Below are 19,792 nucleotides of genomic sequence, written 5' to 3'. Positions count from 1 at the left end.
TCTATCTCAAAAATAAATAAATAAATTTCTGTTGGTTAACCCACCCAGTCTGTGGTATGTTGTTATGGCAACCCTTGCACACTAATACAGGCCCTTACTCAGAGCCCACCTTTCTCAACGTGTCAACACTGAGCTTTCAAATCTATATACCCGGGGGGACACGGTGGCTCACCCCTGTAATCCCAGCACTTTGGGAGGCCAAGGCGGGCAGATCACCTGAGGTCGGGAGTTCAAGACTAACCTGACCAACACAGCGAAAACCCATCTCTACTAAATATACAAAAATTAGCCAGGCGCGGTGGTGGGTGCCTATAATCCCAGCTACTCAGGAGGCTGAGACATAAGAATAGCTTGAACCCGGGAGGCGGAGGTTGCAGTGAGCCGAGATCGTAACATTGCACTCCAGCCTGGGCAACAGAGTGAGACTCCATCTCAAAAAACAAAACAAAACAAATCAAATCTACATACCCAAGAGTCTACTGAACATCTCCACTTATCACATCAACACTTCACATTCAGTGTGTCCAAAGCAACACTCTCATCGCTCTCTGCATGCCTCTCTTCCTTATGTCACTGACAGCACCCCCATGACAAGCCAGAAATCCAGTTGTCATTGTGAATTTTGCATTCTCCCTCCATTCCTACTTCCTATTAGTTAAAAAGTTCTATCCAGACCACCTCTTAAATCTTTACTTCTTAGTTTGTTTTTTACTTTCAAAAAGTTCAGATCCAAAGAAAAGCTGAAAGAATAATACAATGAACAGCTTATAACCTTCACAAAATTCACAATTCATTAACGTTTTTTCTATTTGCTTTTTTTTTTTTTTCTTTTTGAGAGGAAGTTTTGCTCTTGTTGCCCAGGTTGCAGTGCAATGGCGTGATCTCAGCTCACTCCAACCTCTGCCTCCTGGGTTCAAGCAATTCTCCTGCCTCAGTCTCCCCATTATCTGGGATTACAGGCATGCGCCACCACGCCAGGCTAATTTTGTATTTTTAGTAGAGACAGGGTTTCTCCATGTTGGTCAGGCTGGTCTCCAACTCGACCTCAGGTGATCCGCCTCCCTTGGCCTCCCAAAGTGCTGGGATTATAGGTGTGAACCACCACGCCCAGCCCACTATTTGCTTTCACATTCTCTTTCCACATATACTTTTTCTGTGGAACCATCTGAAAACAAATCACAGACCAGCCGCAGTGGCTCACATCTGTAATCTCAGCATTTGGGGAGGCTGAGGCAGGAGGATCACCTTAGGTCGGGAGTTCAAGACCAGCCTGACCAACATGGAAAAACCGCATCTCTACTAAAAATACAAAATTAGCCAGACGTGGTGGTGTGCACCTGTAATCCCAGCTACTGGGGAGGCTGAGGCAGGACAATTGCTTGAACCCAGGAGGCAGAGGTTGCAGCGAGCCAAGATCATGCCATTGCACTCCAGTCTGGGAAACAAGAGCGAAACTCTGTCTCAAAAAAAAAAAAAAGTTAAAAAAAGAAAGAAGATAAATCATGGCTGGGCTCAGCAGCTTACGCCTGTAATCCCAGCACTTTGGGAGGCCAAGGCAGGCAGATCACCTTAGGTCAGGAGTTCAAGACCAGCCTGGCCAACATGTTGAAACCCCGCCTCTACTAAAAATACAAAAAAATTAGCCAGAAGTGGTGGTGTACACCTGTAATCCTAGCTACTTGGGAGGCTGAGGTGGGAGAATTGCTTCAACCTGGGAGGTGGAGGTTGCAGTGAGCCAAGGTTGTGCCACTGCACTCCAGCCTGCATGACAGAGCAAGACTCCATCCCAAAGAAAAGAAATCACAAACATCACGATATTTCTCCTATAAATACTTCAGCATGCATCTCCTAAGAATAAGCCTTCTCTGCTATATGTCTTCAATAGCGATGTTGCAATGGAAGCTCTAGCCAGAACCACTAGGCAAGACAAATAAATAAAGATAAAGGGCATACTAATTGAAAAGGAACAAGTAAAATTATCTTTATTTTCAGATGACATGATCCTATATATAGGAAATTCCAAAGAACCCATAAGAAAACTATTAGAGCTAATAAATTTAGCAAAGTTTTAGAGTTACAATCAACATGCTAAAATCAGTTATTTCTATATACCAGCGACAAACAATCTAAAAAAGAAATTAAGAAAACACTTTCACTTACAATGGAATGCAAAATAATAAAATACCTAGGAATAATATTAACGAGGTGAAAAACTTGCACACTGAAAACCGCAACATTGCTGAAAGAAAGCAAAGACCTGCCGGGCGCGGTGGCTCAAGCCTGTAATCCCAGCACTTTGGGAGGCCGAGGCGGGCGGATCACAAGGTCAGGAGATCGAGACCACAGTGAAACCCCGTCTCTACTAAAAATACAAAAAATTAGCCGGGCGCGGTGGCGGGCGCCTGTAGTCCCAGCTACTCAGGAGGCTGAGGCAGGAGAATGGCGGGAACCCGGGAGGCGGAGCTTGCAGTGAGCCGAGATCGCGCCACTGCACTCCAGCCTGGGAAACAGCGTGAGACTCCATCTCAAAAAAAAAAAAAAAAAAAAAAAAAAAAAAAAAAAGAAAGCAAAGACCTAAATACAGTCATGCATTACCTAATGCAGGAATACATATTCTGAGAAATGCATTGTTACATGATTTCATCATTGTGTTGGTATCACAGAGTGTACTCATACAAACCTAAATAGCATATAACCTACTACACACCTGGGGTCTACAAACCTGTACAGTAGGTTACTATGCTGAATATTGCAGGCAATCGTAACACAATGGTATTTTTATATCTAAACATAGAAAAACTACAGTTTTAAAAATGGTATAAAAGATTTAAAATAGTACAACTGTAGAAGGCATTTACCATTTGTGGCACCAGAAGTTGCTACAAGTGAGTGGTGAGCCAGTGAGTGAGTGGTGAATGAATGTGAAGGCCTAGAACATTATACTACTGTACACTTTATAAACAGTGTATCCCTAAACTCCACTAAATTTATAAAAAATATTTTATTTCAGTAACAAATTAACCTTAGCTTATTCTAACTTTTTAACTTTATTAATCTTTAATTTTAAAAAACTTTTTGACTCTTTTGTAATAACAATTGTAATAACAATTAGCTTAAGACATACACATTTCTACAGCTATACAAAAATATTTTTTCTTTGTATCTTAATCCTACAGACTTCATTATTTTAAAAAATTTTTTAAAACATTTTTGTCAAAAACTAAGACACACACATTAATCTAGGCCTAGATGGGGTCACTATCATCAAGGTGTCACTAGGTGATGGGAATTTTCCAGTTCCCTATGTTATGGGACCAATGCTGTATGTGTGGTCTGTAATTGACTAAAACTTTGTTATGCAGCGCATAACTAAATGAGAAGACATCTTGTGTTGATGAGTTGGAAGAATTAATATTATAAAGATGGCAGTACTCCATAAATTGAGCTACAGATTAAATGCAATCCCCATTAAAATTCCAAAGGCATGTTTTGCATAAATTAACAAGCTGATCCTAAAATTCATGTGGAATTGAAAGGGATCCTTAAGAACTAAATCCATCTTGAAAAAAAACAAAGTTGGAGTACTCCTACTTTCTTATTGTGATGCCTGCTACAAAGCTACAGCACTGGCACATGGACCAAGGAAACAGAAGTGAGAGTCCAGAAATAAACCTATAAATCTATGGCAATTAATTTTCAACAAGAGTGTCAAGACCATTCGATGAGGGAAGAACAGTCTCTTCAACAAATAGTGCTGGAACAACTGGATATCTATCTGCAAAATAATTAAGCTGGAGTCCCAACCTCATACCATTATTTAAAAATAAACTCAAAATGGGTCAATAACTTAAATATAAGAACTAAGAACATAAAATAGGGTAAGTCTTTAAGATTAGATTTTAAAACATAGGGGTAAACTTTATGACACTGGATTTGGCAATGTATTTTTATTTTTATTTATTTATTTTTTTTTTTTGAGACAGAGTTTCGCTCTGTCACCCAGGCTAGAGTGCAGTGGCGCGATCTCAACTCACTGCAAGCTGTGCCTCCCGGGTTCACGCCATTCTCCTGCCTCAGCCTCCCGAGTAGCTGGGACTACAGGCACCCGCCACCACATCCAGCTAATTTTTTGTATTTTTAGTAGAGGCGGGGTTTCACCGTGTTAGCCAGGATGGTCTCGATCTCCTGACCTCGTGATCCACCCGCCTCAGCCTCCCAAAGTGCTGGGATTACAGGCGTGAGCCACTGCACCCGGCTGCAATGTATTTTTAAATGAAACCAAAAGCATGATCTACAACAATTTTTAGATTATATAAATTGGGCTTCAAAATTAAAAACTTTAACATTATTAAGAAACTGAAAAGGCTACAGAATAGGAGAAAATATTTGCATATCACCTATCTAGAAAGAGTTTAGTGTCCTGAATATATATTTAAAAAAACTCCTACAACTCGTTAACAATGAGACAAACAACCTGATTTTAAAATGGACAAATGCTTTGGGAGTTTGAGGCAGGAGGATCACTTGAGGCCAGGAGTTTAACACCAGCCTGGGCAACATATGGAGACCTTATCTCTATTAGCCAGAGTCATGATGGGTGTGCTGAAGACCACTGGCCTTGTGGGATTGGCTGTATGCGAGAGTCCACAAGAAAGGCTAAGAAAATTGTACACGAAGATTTTTTATGTTCTTGAGCAAATCCCTAAAAATGCAGCATACAGAAAGTATACAGAACAGATTACAAATGAGAAGTTGGCTATGGTTAAAGCGGAACCAGATGTTAAAAAATCAGAAGAACAGCCGGGCGCAGTGGCTCACTACTGTAATCCCAGCACATTGGGAGGCTGAAGCAGGCAGATCAGCCTGACCAACATGCTAAAACCCTGCCTCTACTAAAAATAGAAAACTTAGCCGGGCATGGTGGTGCAGGCGTGTAGTCCCAGCTACTCGGGAGGCTGAGGCAGGAGAATCACTTAAACCCAGGAGGTGGAGGTTGCAGTGAGCCGAGATCATGCTACTGCACTTCAGCCTGGGCAACAGAGTGAGACTCTGTCTCAAAAATAAATAATTAAATAAATAAAAATTTTAAAAAATCAGAAGACCAACTTCAAGGTGGTCAAATAGAAGAGGTGATTCTGCAGGCTGAAAATGAACTAAGTCTGGCCAGAAAAATGATGCAATGGAAACGATGGGAGAGACTCCTGCCAATCAGTAGAAATGGCCAACATAATTATTAAATGACTTTGGAAGGTTGATGGGAAACTGATGTAATTAAATATTCTGTTACATTAAAAGTGTGAGCCAGGCACAGTGGCTCACACTTGTAATCCCAGCACTTCAGGAGGACGAGACGGGTGGATCACCTGAGGTCGGGAGTTCGAAACCAGCCTGACCAACATGGAAAAACCCTGTCTTTACTAAAAATACAAAAATTAGCCGGGCGTGTTGGTGCATGCCTGTAATCCCAGCTACTCGGAGGCTGAGGCAGAACAAATTGCTTGAACCTGGGAGGCAGAGGTTGAGGTGAGCTGAGATGGCGCCATTGCACTCCAGCCTGGGCAACAAGAGCGAAACTCAGTCTCAGAAAAAAAAGAAAAAAAGTGTGTGGACCTGGTGTAGTGGCTGATACCTGTAATCCCAGCATCTTGGGAGGCCAAGGCAGGAGGATCATTTGAGGTCAGGAGTTTGAGACCATCCTGGCCAACATGGTGAAACCCCATCTCTACTAAAAATACAAAATTTAGCCGGGCATGGTGGCACACACCTGTAATCCCAGCAGCTACTCAGGAGGCTGAAGTGGGAGAATCGCTTGAACCTGGGAAGCAGAGGTTGCAGTGAGCCGACATTGTGCCACTGCACTCCAGCCTGGGCAACACAGGAAGACTCCGTCTCAAAAAAAAAAAAAAAAGGCAAAGAACCCTTGTGTACTGTTGGTGGGATTGTAAATTGGTACAGTCACATGTAAAAGAGTATAGAGGTTCCTCAAAAAATTAAAAATAGAACTACTACATGATCCAGCAGTCCCACTTCTGGATATCCCAAATAATTGAAAACAGGGTCTGTCTCTAAGATATATTTGCACACCTATGTTCATATCAGCATTATTTACAGTAGCCAAGAGGTGGAAACAACCAAAATGTCCAATGACAGATGAACGGTTAAACAAAATGTAGTATCTACATGCAACAGAGTATTATTCAGCCTTAAAAGCGAAGGAAATCCTGTCACATGCTATAACACGGATGAACCTTGAGACCATTATGTTAAATGACATAAGCCAGTCACAAAAAGACAACTACCGTTTGATTCCATTTACATGAGAAACTTAGTCAAAATCATAGAGACAGAAAGTAGAATGGTTACCAAAAGCTGTGGGTAGGGGGAAAGGAGTTACTTAATGAAGTTCCCGTTTTGCAAGATGAAAAAGTTCTGGAGATCTATTTTACAACAATGTTAATATATTTAACATTACTGAAGTGTACACTTCAAAATGGTGTCAGGGTTTGAAGACAGGGTGTCATTATGTTTGCCCGGGCTGATCTCAAACTCCTGGCCTCAGGAGATCCTCCCATCTCAGCGTCCTAAAGCATTTGGATTACCAGTGTAAGCCACTGAGTTTGGCCACCCTAAAATATTTTTAAAGGGAAAAATAAACAAAAAAACCTAGCCCATGGTTCTAGACTTTGTCTTTGCCTCACATTAATTTACTCCCACTACTTCAATAAAAATAATTAGGGCGAAACAAACAGGGAGAGTTAAGAGCTTATACAGACATTTCTCTAAAGAAGATATACAAATGGCCAACAAACACATTAAAACATGCTCAACATGTTTTAATTAGTCATTAGGGAAATGCAAATCGAAACCACTATGAGTCGCAGCTACTCCACAGGCTGAGGCAGGAGGATGCTGCAGGCCAAGAGTTCCAGACCAACAGGATCTCGCTTTGACCCTGTCTCTACAATACATTTTTTAAAAATTAAAAAAAAAAAAAAAAAAGTGTTGGCCATGATTTTGATAAACTGCGGTCCTCATACATTGCTGGTGGGAATGTAAAATGGTCCAGCTGCTGTGAAATAGTTTCCGTTTCTCCCTGAGTTGAGAATAAAATTACTGTATGACCCAGCAATTTCACTCTTAGGTATATACCTAAAATAACTGAAAACAAGTACTCATACATAGAAGAACTATTTACAATAGTTAAAAGGTAGAAACAACCCATATGTCTATTAATGGATGAATGGATAAACAAATTGCAGTCTATACCTACACTAGCATATTGAGCCATAAAAGGGATGACATACTGATGCATGCTATGACTCAAAAGATTAGTAAGACAGACACAAACGGTCAATATTGTATGATTCCATTTTTGTGAAATAGGCACATCCACTGAGACAGGACAGATTGGTGGTTGCCAGGGCCTGGTGGAAATGGGGAAGGGGGAGCAACCGCTTAACGGGGCACAGCGTTTTCTTTTAGGATGATGAAAATGTTTTGGAACTGTATCGATAGAGAGGCTGGTTGTACAGCATTGTGAATGTACTAAATGCCACTGAATTGTTCACTTTAAAAATGACTGGTTATGTCAATTTCACCTTAACAAAAAAATTACATACAGTACTCAGATTTTAAAAAGCATCATTTCACCAAGATTCCACGAATTAATGTGAGATGATCAAAGCGGATTCAGTAGAATCGTTCAACTTCGAACGTGAAACAGTCCTAAACTCAAACCTTTGTGACACTAAAGTGGGAAGATGGTATGTGATAATTTTAGAAAGTAAACATTATTCTTGTTTACTTGATTTGGAACTCGAACTTTTATTATTTTGAGGCGGAGTCTCCCTCTGTCGCCTAGGCTGCAGTGCAGTGGTGCGATATGGGCTCACTGCAACCTCCGCCTCTCGGGCTCAAGCGATTGTCGTGCCTCAGCCTCCCTAGTAGCTGGAACTACAGTCGCCCCCCCCCCCCCCCACGCGCGGCTAATTTATATATTTTTATTAGAGACGGAGTTTCGCCATGTTGGCCAGGCTGGTCTCGAACTCCTGACCTAAAATAATCCGCCCGCCTCAGCCTCCCAAAGTGTTGGGATTACAGGCGTGAGCCACCCAGCTCCAAAACCCAGGGAGCGTGGAAAAGACAAGACAGGGAAGGGGCTAACCCTCAGAATTAGACGCGGGCTCGCCTTACCAGACCACCACTGCTGGCATAACCTCACACCCACTGGCAACCAACTTCACCTCCCAGACCCTGATTCAACTCAACCCCGGAAGTGCCGCCCACCCGTGCTTACTTCCGCTGTCCCGTACTTCTGCTCATCTCGCGAGAACTGAAAGCGCCTATGAGACTTGCGCTAAGCGGAAGTTGGTCCTCTTTTCCGTGGCGCCTCGGAGGCGTTCAGCTGCTTCAGGATGAAGGTAGGTAGTGTTGGCGAGTGTTAGAATGGTTTGGGGAACGTGAATCGAGTCCCAGAACGCGGCATTGCCTCATTTCCAGCACTGCAAAATCCTGGCTTTAGGTGGAGAAGGGTCTCAAGTAGGAGAAGGCTCGCTTTTCTGGGGCATGGAGCTTTTTGGCCGAGCAGATGGCAGGCGATTGCGGCTGGAGCCGCGGCGGGCCGGGAGCGCCATGGTGGCGTCCCGGCGTGTTGCCCAGTTGGCGGCAGGCCTGTGGTGCGGCTGTTGACCCCGGCTTTCTTGCTTCGGGAGGGTGAACAGCTGCGGAGCGCCCTCGCCCCCAGAGTCATTCTGCGGGGCTTGAGGGGAACACGTCCTCCTGAGTGCGGCGCTTCTTGACTGCTACTGTGCTTTCACGTGCTTTTAGTGAGTACGGTCGGCATCTCATATTTCCTGCTTGTGTGGAGGCAACATGAAAGGCTTTTTGCAGTGGAATTAACTTTGTGGATGGCTCTACAATTACCTGTGTGGGTAGTTTCGTAAACTATTTCCCTCCCTTTTAATCCTTAGCTGAACATCTCCTTCCCAGCCACTGGCTGCCAGAAACTCATTGAAGTGGACGATGAACGCAAACTTCGTACTTTTTATGAGAAGCGTATGGCCACAGAAGTTGCTGCTGACGCTCTGGGTGAAGAATGGAAGGTAAAAGTTAACAATCAAATTGTTGGCAGCTATTGAAGTCAGACGGTAAACGCCATTGGTAATTGGTATTTGGAATGGGGTTCAGACTGCGGGTTCTGGCTTCTGACCTTTGGTAAGTTGCTTCCGAATGCCACTTTATGAAGTTGAGCTGTTACCTTGGAGGGGAGACATAGAGTAAGCCGTAAAATATACGTAAAGTTTACATCAACGTAATTCTTGCCATGCATCATGCATTCGGCAGATGTCACATAGCTGTCCTCATAATCTCCAAAGTGCGAAGACGCATTGTATCTGATTTGTTTGTTGCTCTTTGATATTTTATCTTCCTAGTGCTGTTATTTCTAATAAAACATCGGTTAGAAATGCGACTTGAATGAAAGACATCTGATAATTGAACTTGATAAGTTGGGAATTAGGCAAAACTTACTGATCAGAGAAAACGTGCTTAAGTTTTAAGTTTAAATTGGTTTTCATAATGAATTATACTTTCTCATATACGTGTGGTTCACAGAGGTCACAATCCTGTATTGTATAATTTTGGAATAGAAATAGTAAATGTGTCATTCATTGTATGCTCTTGCAGGGTTATGTGGTCCGAATCAGTGGTGGGAACGACAAACAAGGTTTCCCCATGAAGCAGGGTGTCTTGACCCATGGCCGTGTCCGCCTGTTACTGAGTAAGGGGCATTCCTGTTACAGACCAAGGAGAACGGGAGAAAGAAAGAGAAAATCAGTTCGTGGTTGCATTGTGGATGCCAATCTGAGCGTTCTCAACTTGGTTATTGTAAAAAAAGGTGAGGGTTACTTGTGTTCAATTTTCATTGAAATTGATGTAAAGCCAGTTGTCCAAATGCTTATTCATTTGCAGTATCCAATGGATTTGTTTCTTTACCATCAATTCAACATTAAATATTCTGATTTAGGATTCTTAAGGAAGTTGTTGAATTAAAATCTTTTCAATTGTGTCTTCTAAGGAGAGAAGGATATTCCTGGACTGACTGATACTACAGTGCCTCGCCGCCTGGGCCCCAAAAGAGCTAGCAGAATCCGCAAACTTTTCAATCTCTCTAAAGAAGATGACGTCCGCCAGTATGTTGTAAGAAAGCCCTTAAACAAAGAAGGTAGGAGGGATTATGCAATTAGGGCTTGCTTAATTTTGGTGATTTGTCAATATCATTTTGTGTGCATATCAGAAGATAAAAATGTGCCTTTGGAGCCTTAGCATTCTTCACCTGGAGTCTGAATTTTTACAAAAAATATGTGGGGGTGGCCAGCATACCCACTTGGTATTAATCCTTGCTTATTATATCCAGTGCCTTGTAGAGTGCAGTAATTTCCTTGAAAATCTGCCTGTGAATCTTTGATGTATACATTTATCCAAAACTAACCTGACTTTAAGGTCATTGCTATCTGGTTTAGGAGTCACATGCTTGAGAATTCTGGAACTATTATCTCACCACCACACACTTTGTAATTTTACATCAGATGTTCTAAATTATTACTGTTAATATTTTTTAAGAGATGAGGTCACACTATGTTGCCCAGGCTGGTCTAGAACCCTTGAACTCAAGTGATCCTCCCACCTTGGCCTCCCAAAGTGCTGGGATTACAGGCCACCACACCCAACCCTAAATTATTTTTTGGCTTACTAAAGAAGTTGCTTTAAACTTTTGTTTCATCTGTAGGATATGGATAACAATTGTTAAGAGTTGTAAGAATTAGAAGTTAGAGACCTTAGAATACTAGGAAGCGGGAGTTAGGGATTTTGGAGCTTTACCTTTTAAGAACTTGTGTCAATATATTAGACAACATACCAGTGAGGACCTCAAATGACAATATTTCTGTAGTGAAATTTGGGAATGTTTATGTTAAATAGAATAAACAGCATGTCAGTCAAGGTTGGGTTTTCCTGACAAAATCTGAAAGAATTTCTCTGGATTTTGTTTTTTCAGGACTGGTGTGACTTAACACCTGTACATGGCATATATAGTACATGTTTGTTAAGTCAGTAATTACAATTATTTGAGCACCAGGTACTGTTCAAGGTGCTGAGAATACAGTATAGACAAATTCCTACCCTAATGAAGCTGACATTGCAAAAAAAAAAAAAAAAAGAAAAGCAATTGACAAATAGGTGGCAGTTGCCGATAATCACAGCCCTGGAAATAATCAGAATAATAAAAGCGTGGTGTGGTTGATGGGTATTTTTAGATGGTTCCTGTGTTTATAGTAGGAGTCTGAAATATTAGCAGAACCTGAACATCTGAGCATTTAGCCTAAGGCAATTAAACTCCCACGAGTGTTCATGAAACAGCCTGTGCTCCAATGCAAATCTACAGTCTGAGCAGTTTTGGAGTACAGATCAGATTAATGAAGATACTTTAACAACATGTCACATAATCTGATGTTAATTGTTACGTTACCCCTGAATTGGCAGGAATTGTCAAGGGAAATAGAGATGCAAGCTTACATCAAACTTACACTTAAAAGTATGGCAGGATGATTATGTAAATACTATGTTAAGTGGTTTTCACAGACAAATTGACTATGCAGAGTTATATTTTAACATAATGCCACTGTATTTTAGTAAAACTGGAAGGTAGTAAAGGTTAGCTTGGTTATTTTTCAGCACTTGGTTTCCCTTATATTTTTATAATATTTAACCCATCTTCTAGATTTCTGTGGAGGGGCAAAAAGTATTTTAAAATACTTCTGATTTGATTTTAAAGGCCTCAATACAGGTTTTCATAGATGCTGTTGATGAAGCTTACGTTCATTTCTGATGTTTTTAAAGTAGATGTGGATTCTAACAAAACAGTTGAAATGATTGAGTCCTTTGAATTTTTAGGTAAGAAACCTAGGACCAAAGCACCCAAGATTCAGCGTCTTGTTACTCCACGTGTCCTGCAGCACAAACGGCGGCGTATTGCTCTGAAGAAGCAGCGTACTAAGAAAAACAAGGAAGAGGCTGCAGAATATGCTAAACTTTTGGCCAAAAGAATGAAGGTTAGTGTAAGATGATTTGAGGGGGTGGGAGGAGTTCGACCTGGCTTTGGATTTGCATCTTTACCCCAGAAAGGCCTTAACTATATGCTGTTTTTTGTTTTGTTTAGGAGGCTAAGGAGAAGCGCCAGGAACAAATTGCAAAGAGACGCAGACTTTCCTCTCTGCGAGCTTCTACTTCTAAGTCTGAATCCAGTCAGAAATAAGATTTTTTGAGTAACAAATAAATAAGATCAGACTCAGATCTCTGTTGACTTTTCATTGCTTGACAGAAAACTACATAAGTGAAGAGAGGGAAAGTTGGTCATAGAAAATGGGGATATGTATATGGTAATCCAATGGTGGATATAATCAGACCTATTGTGTGGTAGTGGAAGACAAGGTCAATGTAAAGGGGTTCTTTTTGGGGGATGGGTAGCACAGGAAGGGATTCTGAGCATAAGACATCTGCCTCTTCAGAATGGCATTGAACTTAGGGGAAATGATGAGGACTATTAATCTTTTTCATATAGTTTATTTTGAGGAATATAGCTCTTTAAAACACTATACACAATTTAATACATGAAAATTGACCGTGTGAAGATGAACATGTCTTCTTTTTTGAAGAAAAGGTAACTTTTAAGCCATAGTTTTAGTGGATACCATCTTAAAATGAAGTTTTTTAAACCATTTCAAATTTGCTTTAACAGAGTTTTTCAACTCCAGTGAATTGTTAGGCTGTTTCACACACTGAAAAGGAAATGACTAAAAACATTCTTGGATCAGTGAAAAATGCACAAAAGCATGTATTTTTTTCTAATAGTTTCTATTCTAACTATCCTCACAGTATCAGGATCTTTACAAGAAGGCACATTAGGCTTTAAGGTTGAAGCAATGCAAGCTCTTTGTTGGAACTACTGTAACAGCTTTATAAAGCAGAGTACTAAATGTTAAATGTACATGTTAATCACCTAGGGGTCTGGTTAAGGCGCAGATAGTGATAGAGGAGTGGGGACCCACATTTTCTTTTTTTTTTTTTTTTTTTTTTTTTTGAGACGGAGTCTCACGCTGTTGCCCAGGCTGGAGTGCAGTGGCGCGATCTCGGCTCACTGCAAGCTCCGCCTCCCGGGTTCCCGCCATTCTCCTGCCTCAGCCTCCTGAGTAGCTGGGACTACAGGCGCCCGCCACCGCGCCCGGCTAATTTTTTGTATTTTTAGTAGAGACGGGGTTTCACTGTGGTCTCGATCTCCTGACCTTGTGATCCGCCCGCCTCGGCCTCCCAAAGTGCTGGGATTACAGGCTTGAGCCACCGCGCCCGGCCCCACATTTTCACATTACTAAAAAGCTCCCAGGTGTGAGGCCAGTAATGCCAGTCCCTGGATGCCTGCTACATGGTGTTAAAAAGCTACATAACATGAATCTTAGCTGGTGATTAGTAGTATGCAGAACTTAAAAGGCAAAGGGGATCGCCAGGTGGGGAGGCCAAGGCAGGTGGATCACCTGAGGTCAGGAGTTCAAGACCAGCCTGGCCAACATGGTGAAACCCCATCTTGACTAAAATACAAGAAAATTAGCCACCGGCACCTGTAATTCCAGCTACTTGGGAGGCTGAGGCAGGAGAATAACTTGAACCAGGGAGGTTGAGGTTTCGGTGAGCCAAGATCACGCTGTTGTACTCCAGTCTGGGCGACAGAGCAAGACTCCCTCAGAAAAAAAAAAGCAAAGAGAAATTTAGCATTTTACCTGAAGCTAAAAGGACTGAAACAACCACAGAGAGGAACTTAAGAGCCACAAGGTGAGTCCGGTATACGGTCCAAAGTTTTGTATTAACCAGTTCTTGGTTGACTGTGATGCACAAAACATGAGAACCGCCCTGCTTTCTGAAAATTGAGTGCAGCCACAAAATGAGGACAGTCTGTTTCTCCTTAAGACTTTTTTTTTTTCCTTTGAGACAGGGTTTCACTCCTATGCCCAGGCTGAAGAGCAGTGGTATGGCTCACTGCAGCCTTGACTTCTTGGGGACTACAGGTGTGCACTGTCGTACCTGGCTTGTTTTTGTGCTTTTTGTAGAGTTTTGCTATGTTGCCCATACTACTCCTGAACTCAAGTGATCTGCCTGCCTTGGCATGCCAAAGTGTTGGGATTACTACAGGCATGAGCCACCATACCCAGTTCTCCAGAGACAGATGCAAGTCATTCTGACATGTCATTACTATGCAGGTTGTGATAAACCTATACAATTCATTCATTGGAAGAAAAAACAATTGCTATCAAACCCCAAACCAATGTAAGGTACTGCTAAGTAATCTGGACTAATTTTAAAGATAGATTTTAGAAGTTGTCAGGATTAAAGTAGCATACAGTGCTACAAGTCATTCTGGGTACTTCTAAATCTTTCCATAGTAATGTTTTTTTCTTGTAAATTTTTAGTGGTACCCTATCTGCGGTGGGTATTGGAAAAAGCCTTTAAGAATTTACAACAAGAAATCAGTCCCAATATCTAAGTGGCAGCAGCAGGCTAAAGTTTTCAAGGTATGATTGCTAAAGTTACTAGAAAGTTTGTAATTTGATATAGCCATATATTCTTAAACATGTAAAGAGATCTTTACAGAATTTTTTTAATGGGAAGTGCTTCAGTAAGTGAAAATTTAGTTCAAGTTAAGAAGACTCCAGTGAAGAAATGGAAAAAGCAAAAGTATTGGAATTCTAAAGATTACAGATTTCAGGAGGCTTAATGTAACAAAACACAACGAACTTAAGAATTTTTCATTTTATTCAAGCTCAATTTTTATATGCAAGGTAATTCAAAACTTCTGTTGGGTCAGTAAGTATTAAGTATTAAAACTAGTACCAAGTCTTGAGTTGCAAAAATATATACTCTGAGACAGTGCAAAAGATCCATTAAAGGTAATGAAAATTGTACATAATTTCTGACAAGTTGTTTAATTTAGCATTTTCACAATAAATTCACACTAGAATTCTGCATAGGTCAGATTAACCCTGAAATGTTGAAAGACTGGTACAATAACTACAATTTGTAAATGGTTACATCAGGTAGAAGGGAGTTAGGCTGTTACTGTACCATATGGAAGTAATTTTACTGTGTCAACTCATTTAGCCATCTGCATAATTACTGTAAACACTCACAAAACCACTGGCTTTTTAAACCATGCAGAGAGTTAAGGCAAACTTACTGTTCCTAAGGGATACTTTTAATAAAGGCATGATAAATGTCAAAGTGAGGCATGTGAGATCATGATTTTCTTAAACCTACTGACAACAAGCTTAATAAATTTACAGTTTTAAGACTTAATTGATTCAACCTAAAAAAAAACAGTATTTACAAATGCACATTTTTACTCACAAGCATACAAATCTAAATATTATACAAGAATAAAACTTCTGTGTGCAGTGCAAGTTTATCCCACAGGTTTTAAAAAGTGATCAATACCAACAAGGTATGTGCCTGAACAAAGATTTTACGTTTAATGACATACACTTTAGCATTTTAAGCATGTTCCAATGAATTTCATAAATTATTAGGCAGCTGATTTAATTCCATTTTAACTGATGACTGATTCATTTGTTCCAATTTTAAAACTATTGCAAATTAAGATATGGGAAGAGGATGGAAGTCACTGGATAATCAGGATAAAATCCATTAAGCAAGATAATACATAATATGAAAAGTGTATTATGTTGGTGCAAAAATAATAGTTGCCATTAATAGTGGCAAAAACTACAATTTTGCGCCAACCTAATGCATTAAAGTCAGGGAAGGCAGCTGTCATCAGATTTTCAGGTAATTTTAAGATTAATGACTACATACAAGTTCAGTAGTAGTCATTCATTTAATAATCAGAAAATTTCAGAAAATTGTATTGCAACATGCAATCTATTTTAATAAATATACACTTAGAATATGGCTGTATATACACATACCTGCACAGCCCTACACATATACACACTTACACAAATATGTTGCTTTTTGTTTTGTTTTGTTTTGTTTTTTGGAGACAGTCTCACTCTGTCACCCAAGCTAGAGTTGCAGTGGCGTAATCTCCATTCACTGTAGCCTCTGCCTCCTGGGTTCAAGTGATTCTCCTGCCTCAGCCTCAATAGCTGGGACCACAGTGGTGCGCCTAATTTTTGTATTTTTAGTAGAGACAGGGTCTCACCGTTTTGGCCAGGCTGGTCTCGAACTCCCGGCCTCAAGTGATCCACCCACCTTGCTCAGCCTCCCAAAGTGCTGGGATTATAGGCATGAGTCACCGTGCCCGGCCATGCTGCTTTTGTAATTGAGATATTTCATTTTGGAGGTTAGGCAAATTTAATTTGCCATTCCTCAAACTCAGTAACTTCAAATATAAACAATGCCTAGAATGAATATGGTTCCTCATTATTTCTATCAAACTACTACAAATACTGAGGAATCCCAAAGTAGTTTTCCACAGAGGCAGAAAAGCAGTTCAGGAGTTGAAAATCTTCAATGTTAATAAGCCCTGGGACATTTAAATGGCATTTCATATTTCGACATGATGCAGTATGAATCATAATTCATTAAATACTGTCCTCAAGAATTACTTCAATTCCATATTCACCAGTTCTTACGATTTGGGAAAAAATACCCTTGAATGTTTCCAGATTAAATCTAATCTCCAAGCCTTGTGTGTCAAAATTCTAGTGAATCTCTATTTAAATGAGAGGCGCTCCAAAACACTTCCTGCACCACTCGACACTGGCACTTGGTGGAGCATCAATTTTCTGCAACTTTTCAAGAATCTCTGAAGACAGACTGTTGTATGCAATTCCATATTCATTGTCAAATGCCTCTGAAAGAAATTTTCAAAAATGAAGTTGTAATTTGTTAAGAAAGACAACAGCCGTTCATTTCAAATTGGTATTGAGTCAAATTATATGTTTTTGAACTACATATTTAGAAGTAGAAATCTTTTAAATATTTTATACATACCAGCTACATTTTTTAAAATTACTTTTGAAAATAAAATATAAAATTTCCTTTCGTAATCTTTTATTAACCAACTTACCAATATCAATATTCTCTCTTCCTAGAGACACTAATGATAAGAAGAGGATTTCTCTGTATAAACTCCTATAAAACAAATATGTTTTAAAAGTTAATGGGCAAATAGCATTAAAATACAGATGCATTTTTTTTTAATGGTGAAGACATTAAGTTTTGTCATCTAGTTAACAGTAATACACCTATGTCAATGTCCTAGTTTTAATATTACGTTACAGTTAGTTATATGAGGTGTCACATTTGGAAGAAGCTGCATGAAGGCTACACTGAATTCTGTACTATTTTTGTAACTTCCTGCAAGTTTCTATTCCAAAGAAAAGTTAAAACATAGTTGATGGGCATAAAGCTTCACATTAGTAACAATTAAAAATGGCTTAACTTTATTTCAACAATACATTAACTGTTTTAACTCTAATTTCTAATTAAAATTTACAAAAGCAGAGTCTTCTCTCATCTTTTGTCACTTGACAAAGTAACAGATTAATTTCTAAGTAAGTTAGGGGTTTAAAACCCTTGACACAATGTAAAAGGTGGTGTGGTCTCTTTACTATTTCACCCAATAGCAAAGGACAGTTCACCTTTATTTGGCTTGTGAGCATTAAAATGTCACAAATGAAACACTAAAAGTGAGCTTTATGACTCAGTTGTTAAAGATGAGAGGAAAACTTAAGAAATGCACTGATGTACAAAGAAAAAAAAAGTAGGAGGTAATGCTGATTCTAGTGACACTTCACATTGCTTTCTTTAGAAGCTTCAGAAGCCATAATATGACATTTCTAATATTACGTCCCTGTCCTTAAACTACAGATGCTTGCAGCAAGCTACTCTTATTACAGACTGTGAACCACGGTCATCTCTACCTCAACTATTGAGAGTAAAAATGGATCCATCCATTTTCATTATCAATTCTTGCCCTGTCACTTCTGAGATTATCTTCAAAGATGCCATGACCTAAAAAACTTGAAGGGGACCGTGGAAACATTAGTAATGTTTGATATACGCAATTACACACACTTTTCTGAAGCTTCTACTGCAGAATTCACTTATGCTGAGGAGGGGATGAGTACTAATCTGAGCATATTAGCAGAGAATAGTGACAGGAGCACAATAACTCCATATCCTTTGTAGTTCACTGCATGTATCCCTTTCCTAAATTGTTTCTACTCCTATTCCCATATTCTCTTATGTCCAACAAAAGAAAAGATGTGTGGGTATCACAGGCCCTGAATAAGTGGTACATAAGTTTATCAATGTTAATAAATATAATTATAGGTTTCCAGCAAACAGCAGTAATGTTTCCAAAAGAAAGTACATTTTAGATCAATGAATTATCTTCTTAAAATGTAATCTATTTCCACTCTTTTTTTTTTTGAGACAGGGTTTTGCTCTGTCACCCAGGTGGCAGTGCAGTGGTGTGATCACAGCTGACTATAACCTTGACCTCCTGGGCTCAAGAAATCCTCCTGTCTTACCCTCTCAAGTAGCTGAGGTCACAGGCACATACCACCCCCGCCAAATTATTTTTTTACAGAGATGGGGTCTTGCTATGTTGCTCAGTCCAGTCTCAAAATCCTGAGCCCAAGCAATCCTCCTGCTTTGGCCACCCAAAGTGCTGGGGTTACAGGTGTGTGCCACCGTGCCAAGCCCCCAGACACTTTTATTGTGTGTGTTCAAGTAGGAATGCATATATCTGTGTAGCACTTTTTAGAACAATCAGATGGTTTGCAATGAGTATGTATTTCTTTGACAACTAGAGATATTTTTTAAAAGTAAGATAATTTTTAAAAAACATGAAATGATTGAGTGGTGGCAAGCAAAAAATACTGGATTATTACCTTTGTCTTTTCATGCCTGGCTTCATTTGCTGTGAAAGTAGGTTGATGGGTTTAAGAACATTATTATGCTGAATACTCTGCCTGATGGTTTCTACTAAAGTGCTTGTTGCTTGTTGTTCCTCTGACAGGAGAGATGATTTCTTTTCAGAATCTAACAATAAGAACACAGTTTTTTTTCAATTATTACTATTATTATCTTTTTTTTTTTTTTTTTTTTTTTTTTTTTTTTGAGACAACATCTCACTCTGTTACCCAGGCTGGTACGCAGTGGTGTGACCATGGCTCACTGCAACCTTCATCTCCCGGGCTCAAGTGATCCTTCCACCTCAATCTCTCAAATAGCTGGGACTACAGGTGTATGCCACCAGCTAATTTTTGTATTTTTTGTAGAGACAGGGTCTCACCAGGTTGCCCAGGTTGGTCTCAAACTCCTGGGCTCACGCAATCTGCCTCCCAAAGTGCTGGGGTTACAGGCGTGAGCCACTGTGCCCAGTCCCAATTATTTAAAAAGTTTTTTTTCCAGAGTTGTGGCATTTTCTCCTTGCTTAACCAATATCACCTCCCCAATACTAGTAACATTATGTGGCAATGTGCCCAACTAAAAAATATTTTTCCTGCTCTCTTCAAACAGGCAGACCTGTCACTCTGCCTTTCTCTTCTAATATATGGTGGCTTACTGCCTGAGGCTGGGATGTGATAGCTTGTACTCCAGCAGCCATCCTGTGACCATGAAGCAATCTTTACCGATAGTAAAGCAGGTACAACAGAAGGAACCTGGGTCCCTGATGACAGAGCAGTTGTCTCGCAGTACTAGACTGTCTAGTACATAA

The 19,792-nt window shown here is 40.1% G+C and overlaps 3 protein-coding genes across 14 annotated transcripts in view; 1 reads left to right on the top strand and 2 right to left on the bottom strand.

Moving 5' to 3' along the window:
* LOC105489057 (alkaline ceramidase 2) overlaps positions 1-8,339 on the bottom strand; it is a 77,554-nt gene extending 69,215 nt beyond the window's left edge. The window contains exon 1 of the mRNA XM_071077850.1: positions 8,194-8,339. The gene's annotated coding sequence lies outside the window, so the exon portion shown is untranslated. The remainder of the gene's footprint in view (positions 1-8,193) is intronic.
* A 52-nt stretch (positions 8,340-8,391) lies between these two features.
* LOC105489172 (ribosomal protein S6) lies at positions 8,392-12,367 on the top strand. The gene is made up of 6 exons (XM_071077853.1): positions 8,392-8,420; positions 8,970-9,101; positions 9,685-9,895; positions 10,076-10,222; positions 11,950-12,107; positions 12,215-12,367. Exons 1-6 carry the CDS (start codon positions 8,415-8,417, stop codon positions 12,308-12,310), a joined length of 750 nt encoding a protein of 249 aa, XP_070933954.1. The 5' UTR covers positions 8,392-8,414; the 3' UTR covers positions 12,311-12,367.
* Positions 12,368-14,838: 2,471 nt separating this feature from the next.
* The window catches only part of LOC105489059 (DENN domain containing 4C), a 148,222-nt gene continuing 143,268 nt past the window's right edge, over positions 14,839-19,792 (bottom strand). For all 12 annotated transcript variants that reach the window (XM_071077832.1, XM_071077833.1, XM_071077834.1 and 9 more), the window contains 3 exons: positions 18,963-19,113; positions 17,132-17,196; positions 14,839-16,915 (listed from right to left, as the gene is read on the bottom strand). In XM_071077832.1, coding sequence (XP_070933933.1) covers positions 16,779-16,915; positions 17,132-17,196; positions 18,963-19,113 — 353 coding nt within the window. In that variant the 3' untranslated portion in view covers positions 14,839-16,778. The remainder of the gene's footprint in view (positions 16,916-17,131; positions 17,197-18,962; positions 19,114-19,792) is intronic.

Source organism: Macaca nemestrina, chromosome 14, assembly GCF_043159975.1.
Source record: "Macaca nemestrina isolate mMacNem1 chromosome 14, mMacNem.hap1, whole genome shotgun sequence".
Classification (NCBI taxonomy): domain Eukaryota; kingdom Metazoa; phylum Chordata; class Mammalia; order Primates; family Cercopithecidae; genus Macaca; species Macaca nemestrina.
This window is presented reverse-complemented; position numbering and strand designations above follow the sequence as displayed.